Source organism: Manihot esculenta, chromosome 1, assembly GCF_001659605.2.
Source record: "Manihot esculenta cultivar AM560-2 chromosome 1, M.esculenta_v8, whole genome shotgun sequence".
NCBI lineage: Eukaryota > Viridiplantae > Streptophyta > Magnoliopsida > Malpighiales > Euphorbiaceae > Manihot > Manihot esculenta.
Genome location: NC_035161.2, coordinates 25980715 through 25999639, shown reverse-complemented (window position 1 = coordinate 25999639; position 18925 = coordinate 25980715). Strand labels below are relative to the sequence as shown.

At 31.8% G+C, this 18925-nt stretch overlaps 2 protein-coding genes across 2 annotated transcripts; one reads left to right on the top strand and one right to left on the bottom strand.

The window, feature by feature from the left end:
* Positions 1–5081: 5081 nt before the first annotated feature.
* On the top strand, positions 5082–10243 carry LOC110627726 (probable copper-transporting ATPase HMA5). Its single transcript, XM_021774084.2, has 6 exons — positions 5082–5527; positions 6531–7925; positions 8007–8261; positions 8743–8865; positions 9044–9523; positions 9611–10243. The coding sequence occupies exons 1-6, from the start codon at positions 5237–5239 to the stop codon at positions 10025–10027; spliced, it is 2961 nt and encodes a 986-aa protein (XP_021629776.1). The 5' UTR covers positions 5082–5236; the 3' UTR covers positions 10028–10243.
* A 5068-nt stretch (positions 10244–15311) lies between these two features.
* LOC110627718 (glutathione S-transferase T1) lies at positions 15312–18925 on the bottom strand. Its single transcript, XM_021774071.2, has 7 exons — positions 18704–18925; positions 18534–18607; positions 18056–18116; positions 17908–17961; positions 17359–17438; positions 16323–16528; positions 15312–15687 (listed from the first exon to the last, which is right to left on the bottom strand). Exons 1-7 carry the CDS (start codon positions 18766–18768, stop codon positions 15475–15477), a joined length of 753 nt encoding a protein of 250 aa, XP_021629763.1. The 5' UTR covers positions 18769–18925; the 3' UTR covers positions 15312–15474.

Here is an 18925-nt window from a genome sequence, read left to right as displayed (position 1 = left end):
GCTATCAAATAGTTGGGGGAAAGCAACAATGCCCATCTATTTGCTAGAAAAGCCAGAATCTCACATAAAGTTAGAGCCAACAGACCCGGTAGAGGAGGTCCAGCTAGGTAAGGAACAAAAGGTACGGTTCGATACACATTAATCGATGAAACAAAGACTCATTTAAAAGAGCTACTAAAGAGCCGAATACCACTTTTGCTTGGTCCCCAAAAGATGTAACACGAGTGGACTTGGCTCTCATCACTCACAAGCTGTTTGTTGATAAAGACGCCAAATCTATCCAACAAAAGAAAAGAAGGTTTGCACCGGAGAGGCAGCAAGTGATCAAAGAAGAAGTTGACAAGTTATTGAGTTCAAGGCTAATTGACAAGTTGTTGAGTGCAAGGCTAATAAAGGAAGTACAGTATCCCACATGGCTCGCCAATGTGGTCCTGGTAAAGAAGGCTAACGAAAAATGGAGAATATGTGTGAATTTTTACTGACCTGAATAAAGCATGTTCAAAATATCATTACCATTTACCATCTATCGACAGGTAAGTAGACTCGACCTCGGATCACACAATGGTTTTCTTTCTTGATGCCATTTCAGGTTACCACCAAAATATCATTCACCTTCTTGTCTTCAGTTTTGTTGTGATTGTAAACATTAGAATAATGACCAAATTCCTTATAATTGTAGCAATTGAATTTCAGAAGCGTCATACAACCATCTAGTTTGTACACCATGACCTCAGTTGCGGCTTTTGCTACATTCTATAGTATTGAAGAAATTTCAATTCCCACCGCATGCTTTTGATCTGTCACCTCTTCATCCAAAACCTCCTCTTTGAAAGCCTCTTTTATAAAATTCATCTTGGTCTTTCAAATTAGCCTTAGATTGTAGTGCTTGCTCAAGGGATTCGCATTCATCTTTCTTAATAAACCTATGTTCATGGGTTTCAAGAGAACCCTTAAGCTCCTTTATTGTCATTTGCTCCAAATCTTTTGATTCTTCAATTTCCATTGCTTTATGATCAAATTTTGAATTCAAAGATCTCAAAATTTTCTCCGCTACCCTAACATCATTCAATTTTTCTCCATTTCTTCTCATTTGATGAGTAATCGAAATTATTCTTGTGAAATAATCCGAAATTGATTATGCAGCTTCTTTGTGCAAACTTTCAAAATCAGCTCTCAAGGCTTGTAATCGAACTTTCTTAACTCTCTTCTTCCTGCTGAATGCTCTTTGGAGGACTTTTCAAACTGCTTTGGCTGTTGTTTGTTGAGCAATCATCTCCAAGGTAGCTTCATCAAGCCCTTGATAAATTGTAAAAAGAGCTTTTTAATTTTTTTTCCTCAAACTTCTAATTTGCTTCTTTCCATCATTATCCATTGTTGCCTTTTCTTCTTGAGAGGGCTCAATATACCCATCTTGAATAAGTTCCCATATTCAAGAGAACCCATAAGTGCTTTCATTTGTAGACACCACAAATTATAATTTGGTTTTGTGAGTTTAGGGACTTAGGGATTTGGACTTGTATTTGAAGCCATTTGTTATTTAATGGCTCTGATACCAAATTTGTTAGAGAAAGAAAAATGATTTTTATATTGTATTATAATAAAAAAAACATTATATAAACTTATATAGCAATACAATAACTCTTTAGATCAAATCTAGCATGACTAATATTGTAACGACTCGAAAATCGGACCACTACCGGCACTAGGGTTTAGATCGACTTAAGATCGCCGAAACCCGTAGCAAGCCTACTATACATCCTGTTACACCTGATAAAATCCCATACATGATTATACGATTTAATAAAAATATAAATATTTCATGAACCAATGCTCGACCTGTGCATGTATCAAAACTGAAATCATAAAATCCATACTAGAGCCCTCATCAAATGCTCCAGTATGGTCAACAAAATATGCCTCAAGCTCAGTTCAAACATAAACTCATACTTAAAACTTTTATATAAGGATCATGAAAATAGGGGTTACAAGGACAAACACTAAGGCAAACACACAATTCTAAAATCATAAAACAATACATATCCACATCTATACTATTACAATAGACTATACCAGCAATTCAGCCGACTTCCCCAAGCTAACTCTAATCCTGCAAACCTGGGGTTAAGAGAAAGGGATAAACTGTAAAAATCTAGTGAGCAAAACATAAAAATAGTTCAATAAACATATGATCGAATGAATGCATCGCAACACAAATAATTCATATCAAGATAGATTTATCACCAATAACTCTCTACAAATTCCAATAGTGCCCGGCCCATGACAGTTACTCCTCAAGACTTCCTTTTAAACATATCATAATATATCCATAATGCTAGGAGCGTAGAATAGGCAACCTAGTCTTTCCATATCCGTCATAGCATATCATATCATACTCGAGGGCTAGTGGGTCATCCAACATCCATCCACAACAACAAATAAATTATGCAATGTATCATATTTGTGAATTCTAATGCAAACAACCTAATTACATATACATGACATTCGTGATGCATAAGCACGCTTAAAAAGTTTAATTTCTTTAAAATAAAAGATCAGTTCAGTTCTACTCACCTCTGGCTGACGCTCGCCTAAAACTGAAGCAGTTATCTCACTGCAGGCCTCTGCGGTCTCCTAAGTCCGATCCTACATAGATGGACTCAAATGAGGGACCAAATATAACTTTTACAATACTTTAAATAACTCCCCAAGAAACCCTTAAAAACATACAAGAACATATATAGAAAACATGTAGAAAATGGTTGGACATGGGACTTTCGGCGGCGGGTTCGGCGGCTGAAGGTCCCTCACAAATCCGAAAGTCAAAACTTTTAGGGGCAGGTTCGGCGGCTTAAAGCCCTTCACAGATCCGAAGGTCAAGCCTTCGGGGTCAGGTAAGGCGGCCAAATGGCTGCCTCCACAGGCAGGTTCGGTGGCCGAACCTTGCTTCGACGGCTGAACCTGGATTCTCTAGCAAGGCAGAACCCGATTCTGCCCTATACTCACAGCCACCAAAAGCTCCTTTTCTCACATGCAACAGTTCAAAAACAATTGCATGCACTCAACATGCATAAGGGACATCTAGATATCCTCATCATGCATAAACAGAAACTCAAGAGAAACACATCCCTCAATAAAACTAACTCAACCTTTCATCTTAGGAATGTTTAGCATGCATGCATCATCAAACCTCCTTAAAACCTATAAACTTGCTGGAACCTTCATGTAAACAGAAGAAGAGTGAAGACCAAACTTTCCTCTTGAAGAACATTAAGGTGACAACAAGCTAGGGGGAGGGTTTTGGAGATAGAGAGGTGAGTTCCGAGGGCTCCAAGAGCTAGAATTCTGAAACACAGCTTAATCTTCAAAATAACAGCAGAAAAAACATGAATTCTTCGAGGGATTTGAAGAAATTTAGCAAAAATGCCAAAGGTGGTGCATGAACTCACCTCTGTCGAAAAATAGAGAAAGAAATCTCGCATTTTTAGGCTGATGGCTATTTATAGGTGGCTAAGGAAACTATGTTCGGAGGTCGAACCTTGGGATTCCTCAAAATTTTTTTCTCTTTCTTTCTTTTAATACAATTCTAAAAAAAAAAAAAAATTTCAAATTCATGTTATGAAAACCTTATTTTTACCCTTCTAAAGATTTCAGCTTCAAAATTCCGGATTTTGATAGAGATTCCGTCAGAAAGTGAAAATTCTGATACCAAAGTTTAGCCTGGTATTATAAATACACTCCTCAAAAACCAATTAATTTCTACTATATGTATATAATCACACTCAATTTATTACATGGAGCTTTATGATCTCAAATTAAAATATTGAAAAATACTTTTTAATCCTTACATTTACTCTCACAATTATATCCTTCATCTACTTTTTCATTAATTTTTAAAATAAAGTTATTATTTAATTTTCCAATATTATTTATTATTTACAATTTTATTTTTTTAAAATTTTACAATCTTATGTTTTAATTTTATAATAAATTATAATTTCATTTTTCATAATCACATTTTTGTTGGTCCCTTTTTTCTCATTTCTCTCTCTTGAATGGATAAAAAATGAAAAAAATAATTTTTTTTTCAAATAAAGAAAATGAAACTAATAAATATAATTATCATAAAATAATTATAATAATTTATCTTAAAATATAAAAATCCAAATGGATCGAATAAAATTTAGCAATATTTGATTCAAATCGATCGAATAGAATTAATTTAAAATTTTAGTTTGATTTTATATTTTTATCGGTTCAATTCAATTTTAAATTTTAAATTTTAAAATTTTTAATATTTTGATTTGATTCAATTTTAATAAAAAAAATTTAATAATTGAATCGAATTGATCGTTTTAATAATACAGGAAAATCAAACCTTAACAAAAATTGAAATATTTGAATAAAACTTTAGAATATTAAAATATATTATAAAAAATAAAAATTCATTAAAAATTTAACGGTCTAAAATGAATTAAATCAAATTAGTTTGATTCCTATAAATTTTTTTTTTAATTCGATTCAATTTTCATAAATACTTAAATTTTAATTTTTAATTTATTTGATTTCGAATTAAATAATACTCATTCCTTTCATAATTTTTATTCATTTTTATTTTTTTAATTATTTTTTTAATTATTATCCATTATAACATAAATATATAAATTAATTATTATTAATTCTATTTAATTTTATTTTAATTTTTAAAATATCTTATTAATTATTATTTATTAAATAAATATTTAAAATATTTTTTGATATTTAATAAAATTTAATATTTTTAAAATAAATATACTTAGAAAATTAATTAAAAATTATTTTTCTGAATATATAAAAAAATATAAAAAATAAAAATGACCAGACATAGATTTTAATTTTTAAAATATAGAAATTAATTAAATAATAAATTTTCTTTAAACATTGTTGACTATAATAAAATAATAATAGCTTCTGAAAAACGCAATGGGATGGAGGACCCAGAAACGAGCAAAGCAATGCATTGTTTTCCTTCGCCGTATGATTAGAAAATTGAAAAATAAAAATAAAATAAAATAAAAATCTCCTTTAAATAGCGCCTCCACTCTCATACTTTTGCACCCACGGACGCAGCCCACGAACCATGAATTCTTCATTATTATAACCAAACACCACCAAGCTAGTTCCAAAAATTCAAATATCTTCCATTTCTTTCGCTTTTTGTGCGCAAAAAGGCCCTCTGAGACATTGGTCGAACACTTTCATGGCCTCCAAGTTACTGGCGTTAGCTTGCTTTCGCATTCAGAGCTATGGGGATTTGTCGCCTAGACCACGTTACCCCTCCATGCCAAAATACCCTAAAGGTGTTGCCGACCAAGAAAGTAATGTGCAGGGGTCGGAGGCCAAGGCCGTGTTTTCTGTCGTTGGAATGACGTGCGCTGCTTGTGCTGCATCCGTTGAGAAAGCTGTCAAACGTCTTCCAGGTATACGCGAGGCTACCATCGATGTCTTGAATAATCGCGCTCAAGTTTTATTCTATCCGAGTTTTGTTGACGTAAGTTCTTGATCTTTTTGCTTTAATTGTTTTCTTCCATTTCCTCACTATTGTTTTGGTTCATCTTGTTTGGATCGAAAGCATGGTTATTGTGAATTGTATTGTGCTTCAAGGAAAAGAAAAAGAGGGTTTAAGCTTTTTGTTGGATTTTTGTTCTTTTTACTTTTTTCTTTATAAAAAAGAAATTATGAAAAAGTAATTGCGAATTATGTTGTTTTAGTAGAAAAGGAACCTTCAGCCCATTTTCTAAAATTCTCCTTCGACGGTGGAAATGCAACATGGAGTTGATTCCCAAAGCTCTTCTAGGAACGGTCTTGAGTTTATTTTAAACAAATTTCTATTCAGTTTGTTACAAAACAATTTGATGTGACCTTCAGAAAATAACAATTAGACAGTGATTATGATTTGCCTCCAAATGATTCCAATTTCCAGCACACTCGTATGGAGTAAGAAAAGATGATTTCTTTTTGGGTTCAAGCAAGAAGTGTAATTTCTTTTGGCCTTTCTCCTATTAGGTAATGTGCAAACAAACTTGTGCTTTTTGCGGGGTTGAGATATAACACGTAATGTACTGTTATGATGGTGACATGGTATGAATCTTGCCTTTAAATGGAAGAAGTGCAAATGGGTTATTCGTGCCACATTAGGCCAGGCGTGTGAGCTCAAACCATGTTTATATGGATGTTAATGTTTGGGTAGATGGGGTTTGCCAAATCCAATATTTGGGCCTTTAAGCCCAGATGGATTTCAAAAAGCCTTTGCGGATTGTACAGTTCTGGTTTTGTTTTGTTTTTTGGTCATAGTTCTGGTTAGCAGCTGTACTAATTTTGCAAGAAGCAGATTTATATTCAATTGGATTTTGGGAAGATAAAACTAATCAATGGAAAGGGAACTAAATTCAACATTCCTGCTTCTCTTTTGCATTTTCTCCTTGTTGCTTGTGCCTTTAGTTCCATCATTTTTCTCTTGAGAGTTCGTGACTTTGTAAGTGAACGTTGAATAGGAGGAGACCATTCGTGAGACCATCGAAGATGCGGGATTTGAGGCCACACTGATTCAAGATGATACAAATGATAAATCCACTCAGGTCTGCCGGATACGCATTAATGGAATGACTTGCACTTCTTGCTCCTCCACAGTTGAGCAAGCTCTGCAAGCAATGCAAGGGGTACAGAGAGCTCAAGTGGCCTTAGCAACTGAAGAAGCAGAAGTTCACTATGATCCAAAGATTCTGAGCTACAACCAGCTCTTACAGGCCATAGAGGATACAGGATTTGAAGCCATACTCATCAGTACTGGTGAGCACATGGACAAGATACAGCTTAAAGTTGATGGTATCAGGACAGATAATTCAATGAGAATGATTGAAAATTCTCTACAAGCACTTCCTGGCGTTCAAAATATCGACATAGACCCTGAACTCAACAAGTTTTCTCTTTCTTATAAACCGGAAATTACTGGTCCTAGAAATTTTATCAAAGTGATCGAATCAACTGGGACTGGACGATTCAAGGCAACGATATTTCCTGAAGGATCAGGAGGAAGAGAAAACCATAGACAAGAGGAAATTAAGCAATACTACAGATCATTTCTGTATAGTTTGGTTTTCACAGTTCCTGTATTCTTAATATCCATGGTTTTTATGTACATACCTGGAATTAAGCATGGATTGGACACAAAAATAGTCAATATGCTGACTGTAGGAGCAATTTTGAGATGGGTTCTATCAACTCCAGTGCAGTTCATCATTGGCAGACGGTTTTATACAGGTGCCTACAAAGCATTAAGGCATCGTTCTGCTAACATGGATGTTTTGATTGCCTTAGGAACAAATGCAGCCTACTTCTATTCAGTCTACTCTGTGTTGAGAGCTGCTACTTCTCCAGATTTCATGGGCTCAGATTTCTTTGAGACTGGCTCTATGCTTATATCATTTATTCTTCTTGGTAAGTATCTAGAGGTTTTGGCTAAGGGAAAGACATCTGAGGCTATTGCTAAGCTTATGGACTTGGCACCTGAGACAGCAACATTATTGACTCTAGATGATGAAGGCAATGTGATTAACGAAGAAGAGATTGATAGCCGGTTGATACAAAAGAATGATGTGATTAAAATCATTCCTGGTGCAAAAGTCGCTTCAGATGGTTTTGTTATATGGGGTCAGAGCCATGTCAATGAAAGTATGATAACAGGAGAAGCACGACCAGTGGCAAAGAGGAAAGGTGATCCAGTGATAGGAGGTACTCTGAATGAGAATGGAGTACTGCATATCAAAGCAACTAAGGTTGGATCAGAGAGTGCTCTTTCACAGATTGTTCGTCTTGTTGAGTCAGCACAGATGGCTAAAGCTCCTGTACAGAAATTTGCTGATCGTATTTCCAAGTTCTTTGTGCCTCTGGTAAGTATTGGAAAAAATCATGTGATAAGTGTTGTAGAAGTTGTTCTTGTTCCTTCCTAAATAATTAACTATCGTTTGCAGGTCATCATTCTTTCGTTCTCAACTTGGCTTGCCTGGTTTTTGTCTGGAAAATTTCATGGCTATCCAGAATCTTGGATACCGAATTCTATGGACAGCTTTGAGCTTGCTCTCCAATTTGGAATCTCTGTTATGGTGATAGCCTGCCCATGTGCTCTTGGATTAGCAACTCCAACTGCTGTCATGGTTGGTACAGGAGTTGGTGCATCTCAGGGCGTTCTAATCAAAGGTGGCCAAGCATTAGAAAGCGCACACAAGGTTAATGGCAAATCCATTTTTCCTTCAACAAATCTAGTTTTGAAATTTGACTTGTGTTGACATATCTAGATAGATACTGCTTCAAGACCAATTCCACCGATTTGCTTGAAATCAAAAAGGGTTTCAAGTTGCTGAACTTGTGTCCAAATCTGGTTGCATTGATCTGTGATCAACTATTTAACTTCTGGAGTGGTGTTTCTTTTCAATATCAATTCTCAGTTTAGCATCTTAATGAATTTTAGTAGCATAACTGAACTGCCAACTTTTTTTTGTGTTTAATCTCAATGAATACATGGAAGATGAAATTTTTTAGAAATAGTATGAGCACCATAAGACTTCTGGCATAAGCAAGTCCTCACAACCATTAAAAAAAAACTCTTTATTCCTGTTAGATTTAAAACTGTGTATTGTTTTCAAAGTAATGTGCATAAGCCTGCAGTACTAACTATTCTTCTAATTGGACTGATTATTGATCTTGCAGGTGAATTGTATTGTGTTTGACAAGACAGGAACTCTTACAGTTGGAAAGCCAGTGGTTGTTAACACAAAACTCTTCAAAAATATGGTACTTAGAGATTTTTACGAACTTGTTGCTGCCACTGAGGTAGGTTTTCTCCTTAAAAAATTGCAGTTTAAGTGTTAACTCAGGCTTGTCTTTTGGAAATACTATCTATATCTTAGACCTTAAAAGAGACTTCACTCGAACTCAAGAACGGAACCTTTAACATCTGTTTATTTTGTGATGACCATCGACCAAGATTACGCTTATCTATCCATATCAGGTAAACAGTGAGCACCCTTTAGCCAAAGCTATCGTAGAGTATGCCAAGAAATTCAGAGAAGAAGAAGAGAACCCTGTTTGGCCAGAGGCACAAGATTTTGTCTCTATTACTGGCCAAGGAGTGAAAGCCATTGTCCGCAACAGGGAAATAATAGTAGGAAACAGAAGCTTAATGCTCGATCACAACATTGCCATTCCAGTTGATGCTGAAGAGATGCTTGCAGAAACTGAAGAGATGGCTCAAACTGGGATTTTAATATCTATAGATCGAGAAGTCACTGGAGTACTGGCCATATCTGATCCATTGAAACCTGGGGCACATGAAGTCATTTCCATTCTCAAGTCTATGAAAGTAAGGAGCATAATGGTGACAGGTGACAACTGGGGAACTGCCAATTCCATTGGTAGTGAAGTGGGGATTGAAACTGTCATGGCAGAAACCAAACCTGAGCAGAAAGCGGAGAAAGTGAAGGAGTTACAGGTAAATGTGGCTCATGTTTATTATACCCGTAGCTAAGATGTCACAGGTTGTGACAACCTTTTAAAGTTTAATCTCTACGAATTGCAGTCATCGGGGTATGTAGTGGCAATGGTAGGCGATGGAATAAATGATTCTCCAGCACTTGTAGCAGCAGACGTTGGAATGGCAATTGGTGCAGGCACAGATATTGCTATAGAGGCAGCTGACATAGTTCTGATGAAGAGCAACTTGGAGGATGTGATCACTGCTATAGATCTTTCCAGAAAGACCTTCACCCGTATTCGTCTGAACTACATTTGGGCTCTGGGTTATAATCTACTAGGGATCCCAATAGCAGCTGGGGCACTTTTCCCAGGAACTGGATTCCGTTTACCTCCATGGATTGCTGGAGCTGCCATGGCAGCTTCTTCAGTAAGTGTGGTTGTGTGTTCCCTCCTGTTAAAATATTACAAGAGACCCAAGATGCTCGAAAACCTTGTGATTCGTGGAATAACGATTGAGTAACTGACCACTGTGGTTGTCGAACAAGTTCTGTTTATAGTTTAGTTTGCTGCTAGGACAAATTAGCTTACATGATGCGAAGATGATATGTGTTTTTTTTTTTTTCCCCTTATAAAAAAAAAAAATTATATGCGAAGATGATTGTTGGGTTGCTCTTGTATATATGTAAAGTGTTTTTTCAATATAATCTTAATACCAAATAATATTTAGGTGTGTTTATTTGTGGAACACAATTTTTTTTTTATTTTCCAAAAAAATTATAATTCTATTTCTCTATGTAAAATAATTAAAAATTAAAAATTCGTTAATAATAACAAAATTATTTTTAAATTTAAAATAATGAAAAAATACTCATAAGTTTCATAGAACTTAATTATTTTGCTTTCAAATTCTTTTATCAGATAGTAATATATTTATTATTTAATAACATAATTTTAAATTTTTTTAAAATAATTACTTAATTTTGATTATAAAAATGTTATAATATATATATTTATTTATGAAGGAGTTATTAATAATTATTTGAAAAAGAATTTAAAAAATATTATAAAAGAGTGAAAAATATTTTTTAAATTTTAATTAAATGTTAAAAAAATTGAAAAATTAATTTTCAAGTTTTTCATTTAAAAAATTATACACGTGAAAACAAAACTCTAATTTTTAGTTTTTATTGGATTTTTTTTTTTACAACTAAATAAAAAACAATTGTAAATATGAATGACACGAGAAATCTTTTCCGGCTAAGGACCAACAAAAAAGGCACAGACTTTATGTACACTATTATTGGGCTGTAATATTATGCATCTAATCAATGCGAGAAAATGAGAATTGAAATGTAAAGTAATATATTCATCATTTTATTTTCATACATATTATTGCGTGTGTACATATTCTACTTATTAAAAATTAATAAAATTATCATATCAGTCGTAATATTAATATCACCGCACCATATTACTATTATTATTTTTATCAATAATTTTATAATAAAAATTTACTTTCATCTTATTTTAATAAAAATCATTATTCATCGACTTTTTTTAAATTTATCTAATATATTTATTATTTAGTATTATTTTAAAATTATCATTAAAAAAATAATCTTATTAAAACTAGCATTATTATGATATATTAAAAAATAATTTATGATAATTTTTAATATGAATCAATTTAAAAATATAAAAGATAATAAAATACTTTTTTTAGGATGCTTTTTTTCAAGTATATGAATTAAGTATTTGATTGTTTAGTCTCACTCAGTTAAATGCTTAAAAAAATATAGGGTAAATTGTAATTTAGTTCATCTGGTTTAGTGAAATGCAACATTTTATCCCTCTGTTTTAAAAAATCTTCAATTTAGTCACTGTGATTTTTAAAAACTATGACATTAGTCCCACTCATTAGATTTTCAGTTAAATCACCGTTAATTTTAGTTAAAAAGACTAAAATACCCATTCTCTCTCCTTCCTCTTCCTTCTTCTCCTTCCCGATCTCCTTCTTCTTCTTCTTCTTCTTCTTCTACACTGCTCTAGTTTCTCTTATCGCACTACAAAAATCTGTCGGAATAGTAACGGATATTAGTAACGGATTTAAATCCGTTACAAATTTGTAACGGATTAGTAACGGATTTTATATTCCGTTATTAATTTTTATTATTTAGTAACGGATTAATAATCCGTTACTAAATCTGTTACTTAATAAAATTATTTATAAATTTAATAACGGATTTTGAGATCCGTTATAAATCCGTTACTAAATTAGCTAAAAATTAGTAACGGATTTCAATCCGTTAATAAATTTGTTACTAAATCGGTTACTAAATAAATAAATAAAATAGTAACGGATTTAATAACGGAATGCAATATATTATATAATTAGTAACGGATTTAGTAACGGATTTAATCCGTTACTATTTTTTAATAAAAAATCGATTTTTTATTTTTTAAAATTCCAATTTTTCTTTTTAAGTTTAGTAACGGATTTAGTCCGTTACTAAATCCGTTACTAATCTAAAAATTAGTAACGGATTAAGAAATCCGTTAATAAAATTTGTTTTAAAAAATGCCGCCTTTTTATTTTAGTTCGCCCGCATTTTTTAAAAAAAAATTAGTAACGGATTTGATCCGTTACTAAATCTGTTAAATTAGTAACGGATTAAGAAATCCGTTACTAAAATTTGGAGAATAATGCCGCCTTTTATTTTAGTTCGCCCGCGTTTTTTTTTTAAAATTTAGTAACGGATTAAATCCGTTACTAAATCCGTTACTAATTCGCGTATTTATACACTCACCCATTTTATCTCCCTTCACTCCATTCATTTTCTTTCTCCCCATTTTATTTCCCTTCATTTCATTCATTTTCTTTCTCCTCTTCTCTCCTCATTTCTTCATTTCTCCTTTATCTTTTTTTTTCTTAATTATTAACTCCATTGTTTTTTCATTTTCTTTCATTTCCTTCAATTTTCTTTCATTTCCTTCAATTTTCTCTTCAATTTTCTTTCATTATTGATCTTTCTTTTATCACTTGATTTTTGTTTTATTTTCTCTCATATATTTTTCTTATATTTTCTTTCATTTTCTTCTATTTTCTTTCATTTTCTCTTCCACTTTCTATCATTTTCCCTTCCTTTTTCTTTCATTATTCATTCATTTACTTTCTTTTCTCTTATATATATACTCTAACCTTTTTTTTTTACATTCTTTTGTATATCTTCATTTTCTCTTTATTTTTCTTCATTTTTTCTTCATCTTTTTCTCATTTTCTTTCTTTTTTCTATTTTTTCTTCCTTTTTTCTTCCTTTTTTTCTCATTTCCTTTAATTTTCCCTATTTTCTTATTTGCTCTTCATTTTTATCATTATTTTCTTTTATTTTCTTTCTTTTGTTATTTTCTCTTTTATATCTCATTTTTTTCTATTCTCTCACATTTTTTTCTTTTTTTAAATTTTCTCATGTAATTTTATAATAATTTTCTCATAAAATTAATAAAATTTAAAATATTAAAGTTAATATTTAATATAAAATACAATGAAAAAATTAATAGTTTACCATAATTAAATTATTATCTAATGTAAAATATAATGAAATAAATTAATTCCATTTAAAAAAATGAAATAAATTAATAATTTAATATAATTTTTAAAATAATTTTTAAAATTAACAATAGATTTAATAACAGAATATAAATTTAAAATATTTTTTTTATTTTTTATTTTATCAAATTAGTAACGGATTAGTAACGGATTTCTATCCGTTACTAAATTTAGTAACGGATGCAATTTATTTATATATTTTTAATTTTTATTAAATTAGTAACGGATTTGAAATCCGTTACTAAATTTCATTACAAATCCGTTACTAAATCCGTTACTAAATCAGTAACGGATTGCTAATCGGTTACTATTGCATTAGCAACGAGGTTCATAGTAACGGATGTAAATCCGTTACTAATCCGTTACTAAACTGGTTAGTAACGGATTTTTCATTGATTAGTAACGGAAAAATCCGTTACTAATCCGAAAAAATCTTGTAGTGTCGGGTGCTTTCTCTTATCCTCTTTTCGATCTAAGGGTTCTTTCTTCCTTCCTTTTTTTTCTTTTTATTTTAATCGTAATCTCATTCAACATATCCTTTGGTTTGGTTACTTAAAATTTCATTGATAGGTTTCAGCTTAATCGGATACACATTTAACTGCCATTATTTTGATTTCCTTTTTCTGCTGTGATGAGATTGTGGAAGAACAAAAATGAAGAAATTAACCCTACAGAGACCATAAACGTGAAAGAAGGATAATTTGATGTAGAGGTCAAAGGTTTAGCCATTGATTTTGGCCCTCTGAAAATGCTATAAGAATCTCTTCCTCTCACAATTTCTTGAATTCTTACAATATTCCTCTGCCAATATATTGCTTAAATGCTATTTGTGGATTTTAGATGAACGGGAAAAAAATAATATGATTACTTTTGTTGTGGATGTTATAGTTATAGTCTTTTTTGGGTTAACTGAAAATCTAACGGGAGGGAGATCGGGAAGGAGAAGAAGAAGAAGAAGAAGGGGAAGAAGAAGGAGATCGGAAAAGAGAAGAAGAAGAAGAGGAAGGAGAGAAAATGGGTATTTTAGTCTTTTTAACTAAAATTAACAGTGATTTAACTGAAAATCTAATGGGAGGGACTAATGTCATAGTTTTTAAAAATCACAGTGACTAAATTGAAGATTTTTTACAATAGAGGGACAAAAAGTTGTATTTCACTAAATCAGAGGGACTAAATTATAGTTTATCCAAAAATATATAATTTATCTGAAAATATAAATATAAATTTTTTTTTTTAAAAAAATTATTAATAGAATAAATAATTGTTAAAAAAATTCTACACTTTTAATTTTGTTACAATTATATTTTAAATTTTTAAATTATTATCAATTTTACTTTAAAATTTATTGATGTAGCATGCAAATAGCCATGTCAATGGCGAGTGATATTATAATTTTATTAATTTTTAATAATACGAATAAATACAGATATAATTGGAGCAAAAGTTTAAAAAATTAAGGTTTAATTGACAATAACTCTTAAAATAAATCATATAAAAGCCGGCAATTTAGTTAACAAGCTCAGAGACTTTGAAATTTCATGTCTGGAATGGTTAATTTTAAAAAAAAAATTAAAATAAATATTTTTTAAAAAAATATTTATTTATTAAATTTTTGTAAAAATTAATTTTAAATTAAAAATAAATCTTTTTAAATTAGTAAAATTTTACAAGGAATAATTTCATTTAAGGCTATTGATATCAAAATTAGAAATTGAAAACTTTTTTTATTTTTTGTTTTTTTATTTATTTTAATTTTATTTTTTATTTTTTAATTAATAAATGCTCTTTAAAAATTAATTTAATTAATATTAACTATTAATATTTAATAAATTTATAATTAATATTAAAATACTTATTATAATACTGTTAATTTTTTGAAAAAAACTATCTTAGTGGCAAAAATAATGTAAAATTAAGATATTAAATATTATAAAAATATTAATAATAATTCTCAATTAATGTGATTAAAAAATAATTGTTATTTATAAGAATAAAGATTTATATTTAATTTAAAATAATAAATTAATTAAATCGATTTTAATTTATTATTCATTTGTTTAATATGAAAGAGTTGAATTGAATTTTATTATATTTGAATTGATTTTAAATGAATAAATCTTTTTATAAATAGAAATGAAATAGAATTTAATTTTTTTTTTCTTATAAGAAATATATACTAAACAAAGGACTTAAAAAATTGCTGGAATTTGTAACTAGCATATGTACTCATTGCAACCATGAATTACATTATTTTCCTAATTCTCTGGGTAAGTCTCCTTATTCTTGGCTTGACCATATACAGGTTCACACCAGAAATACTTGATACATTTCTTTGGGAAGGCAAAAACGTCAAACAATTTTTACAACTTTGAGGGCAATGTTGTTTTCAAGCTTGATTGAGTCTCACTGCTTTTTGCCATTGACCTCTGCTTTTGCAGTCTTGCTTTGGCTTTAAATAGGATCTTATGCACTTCATCAAAGTGAGGTCTTGTTGCTTGTCTTGTATCCTCAATCCATTGCTGAACTTTCTTATATGGAGCAAGTATTCGACTACGATCATTTTCGTCCAAAACCTAAATCCAGAAGTAAATTTTTACACTGATATCATACTATAACTACATATTTTTGCCTATGAACTTCCTCTCAGTAAATCAAATGACTTTGAGCTGAGACAATTTTAGAAACAGAGAGATCCCCGATTCATAATGACATGACAAGCATCGGAAACAGAGCAGTGAATATCTAGTCAAACTACCATGTAATCAAAACCGGCATACAGAAGTGCTCCAATGATAATCCTAGAGAGAGTTTGAAGTGAGACCTAGAACATGTTAACAGGAGCAGACTAAATGTCCTCTAGATTTGATCTCACAATACAGAAACACATGAACAGGAGGAAAAGGCTTACTTTGCTTGATAGGACAAGCCACTAAATAAGCTAAAAATAGAGGTTGATTAAACATATTACCCATGTTAAATAATCTAAACATTCATCAGAAAATCAATGTAAAAGCTTGCAGCTGACGTAGAAAATCAGAAACACACAAACCTCATTTTGTCTGTTTGGAAAATGAAATCTCATTGATATGCAAGCTAACTAGAACTCTCTTTCTCCCCCACACATGCATCAATAGCGAGAACTTCTCTCCGATTATCTTAGTATTAACAGAAAATAAAAAAGAAAGAAAACTGGGTTTTATCTGCATACCTCCAGCTGCATTATTTCACAGACAAGGCTTAGATCTGCTATAGATGGTTGATTGCCACCTAGCAAAAATCGACCACTCCCCTTGAGCCAAAAGGATTCCATCTTTGATAGGGATGAAGAGAGAACTTTCTCAGCTTCAGCAGCAGCTTGTGGATTCAAGGGTAGGCCAAATGCAGGTGCCAATGTAGTATGCAATACATATTTAGCTAAAGATGCAGCATCAGCCCATTAGAAAGTGTGAACCCAGTTAACAAAATCAATACAATAACAATACCGCCACCCAAAAAAAAAATTATGGGTTAAGATATCCATGAAAATCGGAAGAACTACCAGCAGTCACATTGTAAATGACTCGACACAGATTCTTGTCCACGGGGGTGATGAGGGAAAAAAAGGGAGGGAGGATCTTTTGAATGGAAGGACCACAAATAAAAGGGCATCCATGAGGCCATTAATTTTTATTTGGCAACCAAAAAAAAAAAAGGATTCTCCTACAATGAAATGATTCATCAAGCAAATAAGCTGTCATAAGCAATTATGATTATGTACATTCTGATAGTTAACAGAAATTGGTAATTAGTTTATGCAAACTTTGCTTTCAGCTCTTCACTTATAAGCACAGACAAGAGACAAATAAGATCTTCAAAAAGCAAGCCAGCTGGTGAAAACAGAATGCATCAATACAGAAGTCAGAGGTTAATTTCTGCAAAAATACTCTCGGCTCCTAGCTTACAACACAGAGGAAAGACAAAAGAAATATGCAATATGCAAAAATAGGGGGGAAAACACAATGCCTAATACACAACTTATCGATTAATTTCTGCTTATATACTCTCATTCCTAGCTTACACAGAGAAGAAAGTCAAATAAAATCTTCAAAATGCAAAGCAACGGCAAAAGCATGCAACCAGAATCCATGCACAACTACCAGCTTATTTGAGAATGCTTCTGAGTTACAAGCATGTTAAGAAACCCAAAAAACACAGTAATATATGTTCCCAACAAATGGTTTAAGATCAAATTAACTATGAAGCACCTGCTCCCTGGCGTAAGTTAGTGTGGTGCCAATCCAACACAGATTGGATCTTAACTCTCTTGAAAAGATCAGCAGGATACCTTGAAATGTGAACAGGATACTGTTAGGAATCAAGCTGCTATATATAACACAGGTATCAGATTAAATATCCTTCAACTGGAAGCATACATATACTACACATAAAGTCAGCAACAGGTCCAACACTACAGGAAAACAAGCAAGCAAGCAAATTGATTATCTAAAGGTATCTGATTTATCAGACCCATCAGTTTTAGAAAAAAGAGGCACACTATACAACTGAGATTGCCATTTCTCAGAGAAACAAAAGATAACAGATCGAGAATTTTGTTGGGTGACCTTATTGATGCTAGCAGTGGTCCTTGCTTACATATGTTTCAGATACAAAGGCCAACAGACACTAGACATCATATTCATTTCAATAGTATTTAATCCTGTTTCCAGCGAAGGTACTTCACATATTTAACCTGTTAAAGCCATATAAATAAATGAACAGAAATTTAATTACAACAGCTAAGCATCTATACTTACCAATGATCAGCAACACCAGGAAACACACAAGCAAGATAGATAAGGATTGCATGACTGCAAAAAAAGTAATAATAAAATTTTTAAGAGAGAAACAGGGATAATATAGTTTCATAACTCAGAGAGAGAAAGAGAGAGCGTTTTTAAAAACCTTTCAAACAGTTTGAATCTTCCATCAACTATAGCTGGCACTTTTCCCATAGGATTTATTTCTGAAATCACAATATTAAAAAAAAAAGGAAAGAAAAAGAAAAAGGAATTACAAGCAGCGACTGCTTTCTTTGCCCATGGTGAAAAAGCAATTGCCAATTTAAATTCATTTCTTTAATGACACTAATCTCTCCATTCCATGTCAGACGGATGACATGATTCCTTAACAATGCTTATACAGAAATAAAGAGGATTTCATCTGAAAACCGATTGCTATAGCTTTAATCCCACCAATTTTTGTTTTCTTATGTTCTTTTTTTCCAAATTAAAAGAGTATCTCTAATTCAAAATTACTTGAGGAAGTAATTTATATTATTCATCACGTCAATGTTAATGCAAAAAATAACTGTGACAGAATTAAAACTAAACCCTAAAATGAAGGCAAGAAATTAATAAAAAACAAAGAAGAAAGAAGAAACCTTTGAATTCAGGAGAAAACTGCTGACGCTTGCTTAAGTCTATTCTGACCTCCTCAAAGTCTATCTCGTTTACCCTGTTGATAAATACCCAATTGAAAAATACTATGAAAAACAGAATCCATTTTAAACGGAATCGAGCAAAAGAATAATGAATTGAAAATGAAAATTACTTGCAAAAGATGATAACTGCCCGTGAAGGCTGGGACATTCGATCTGCATATACTTTCAGCTTCATCTTCTCCACGCTCAGCGTTTCTCTCTCGTTAATAGGCTTATAGCTAGTAGCTACTGATCGCGAAAGTTGATATCTGGTGTCTGGCTCAGTGTAAGCTATTACAAAAGCTTATCTACTGCGCGTTGGAAAGAGAGGACAACGCCATTGTCTCTCAAGT

Bases quoted from the DNA above. Each gene is read 5' to 3' on its own strand.
- LOC110627726 (XM_021774084.2), top strand. From the start codon at position 5,237: ATGGCCTCCAAGTTACTGGCGTTAGCTTGCTTTCGCATTCAGAGCTAT. The intron at 7,926-8,006 runs GTAAGTATTGGA...TATCGTTTGCAG, and splicing joins CCAAGTTCTTTGTGCCTCTG to GTCATCATTCTTTCGTTCTC. The intron at 9,524-9,610 runs GTAAATGTGGCT...TACGAATTGCAG, and splicing joins AGAAAGTGAAGGAGTTACAG to TCATCGGGGTATGTAGTGGC.
- LOC110627718 (XM_021774071.2), bottom strand. From the start codon at position 18,768: ATGAAGCTGAAAGTATATGCAGATCGAATGTCCCAGCCTTCACGGGCA. The intron at 18,608-18,703 runs GTAATTTTCATT...ATTTATCAACAG, and splicing joins GCAGTTATCATCTTTTGCAA to GGTAAACGAGATAGACTTTG. The intron at 15,688-16,322 runs GTATGCAGATAA...TTCTGGATTTAG, and splicing joins GTGAAATAATGCAGCTGGAG to GTTTTGGACGAAAATGATCG.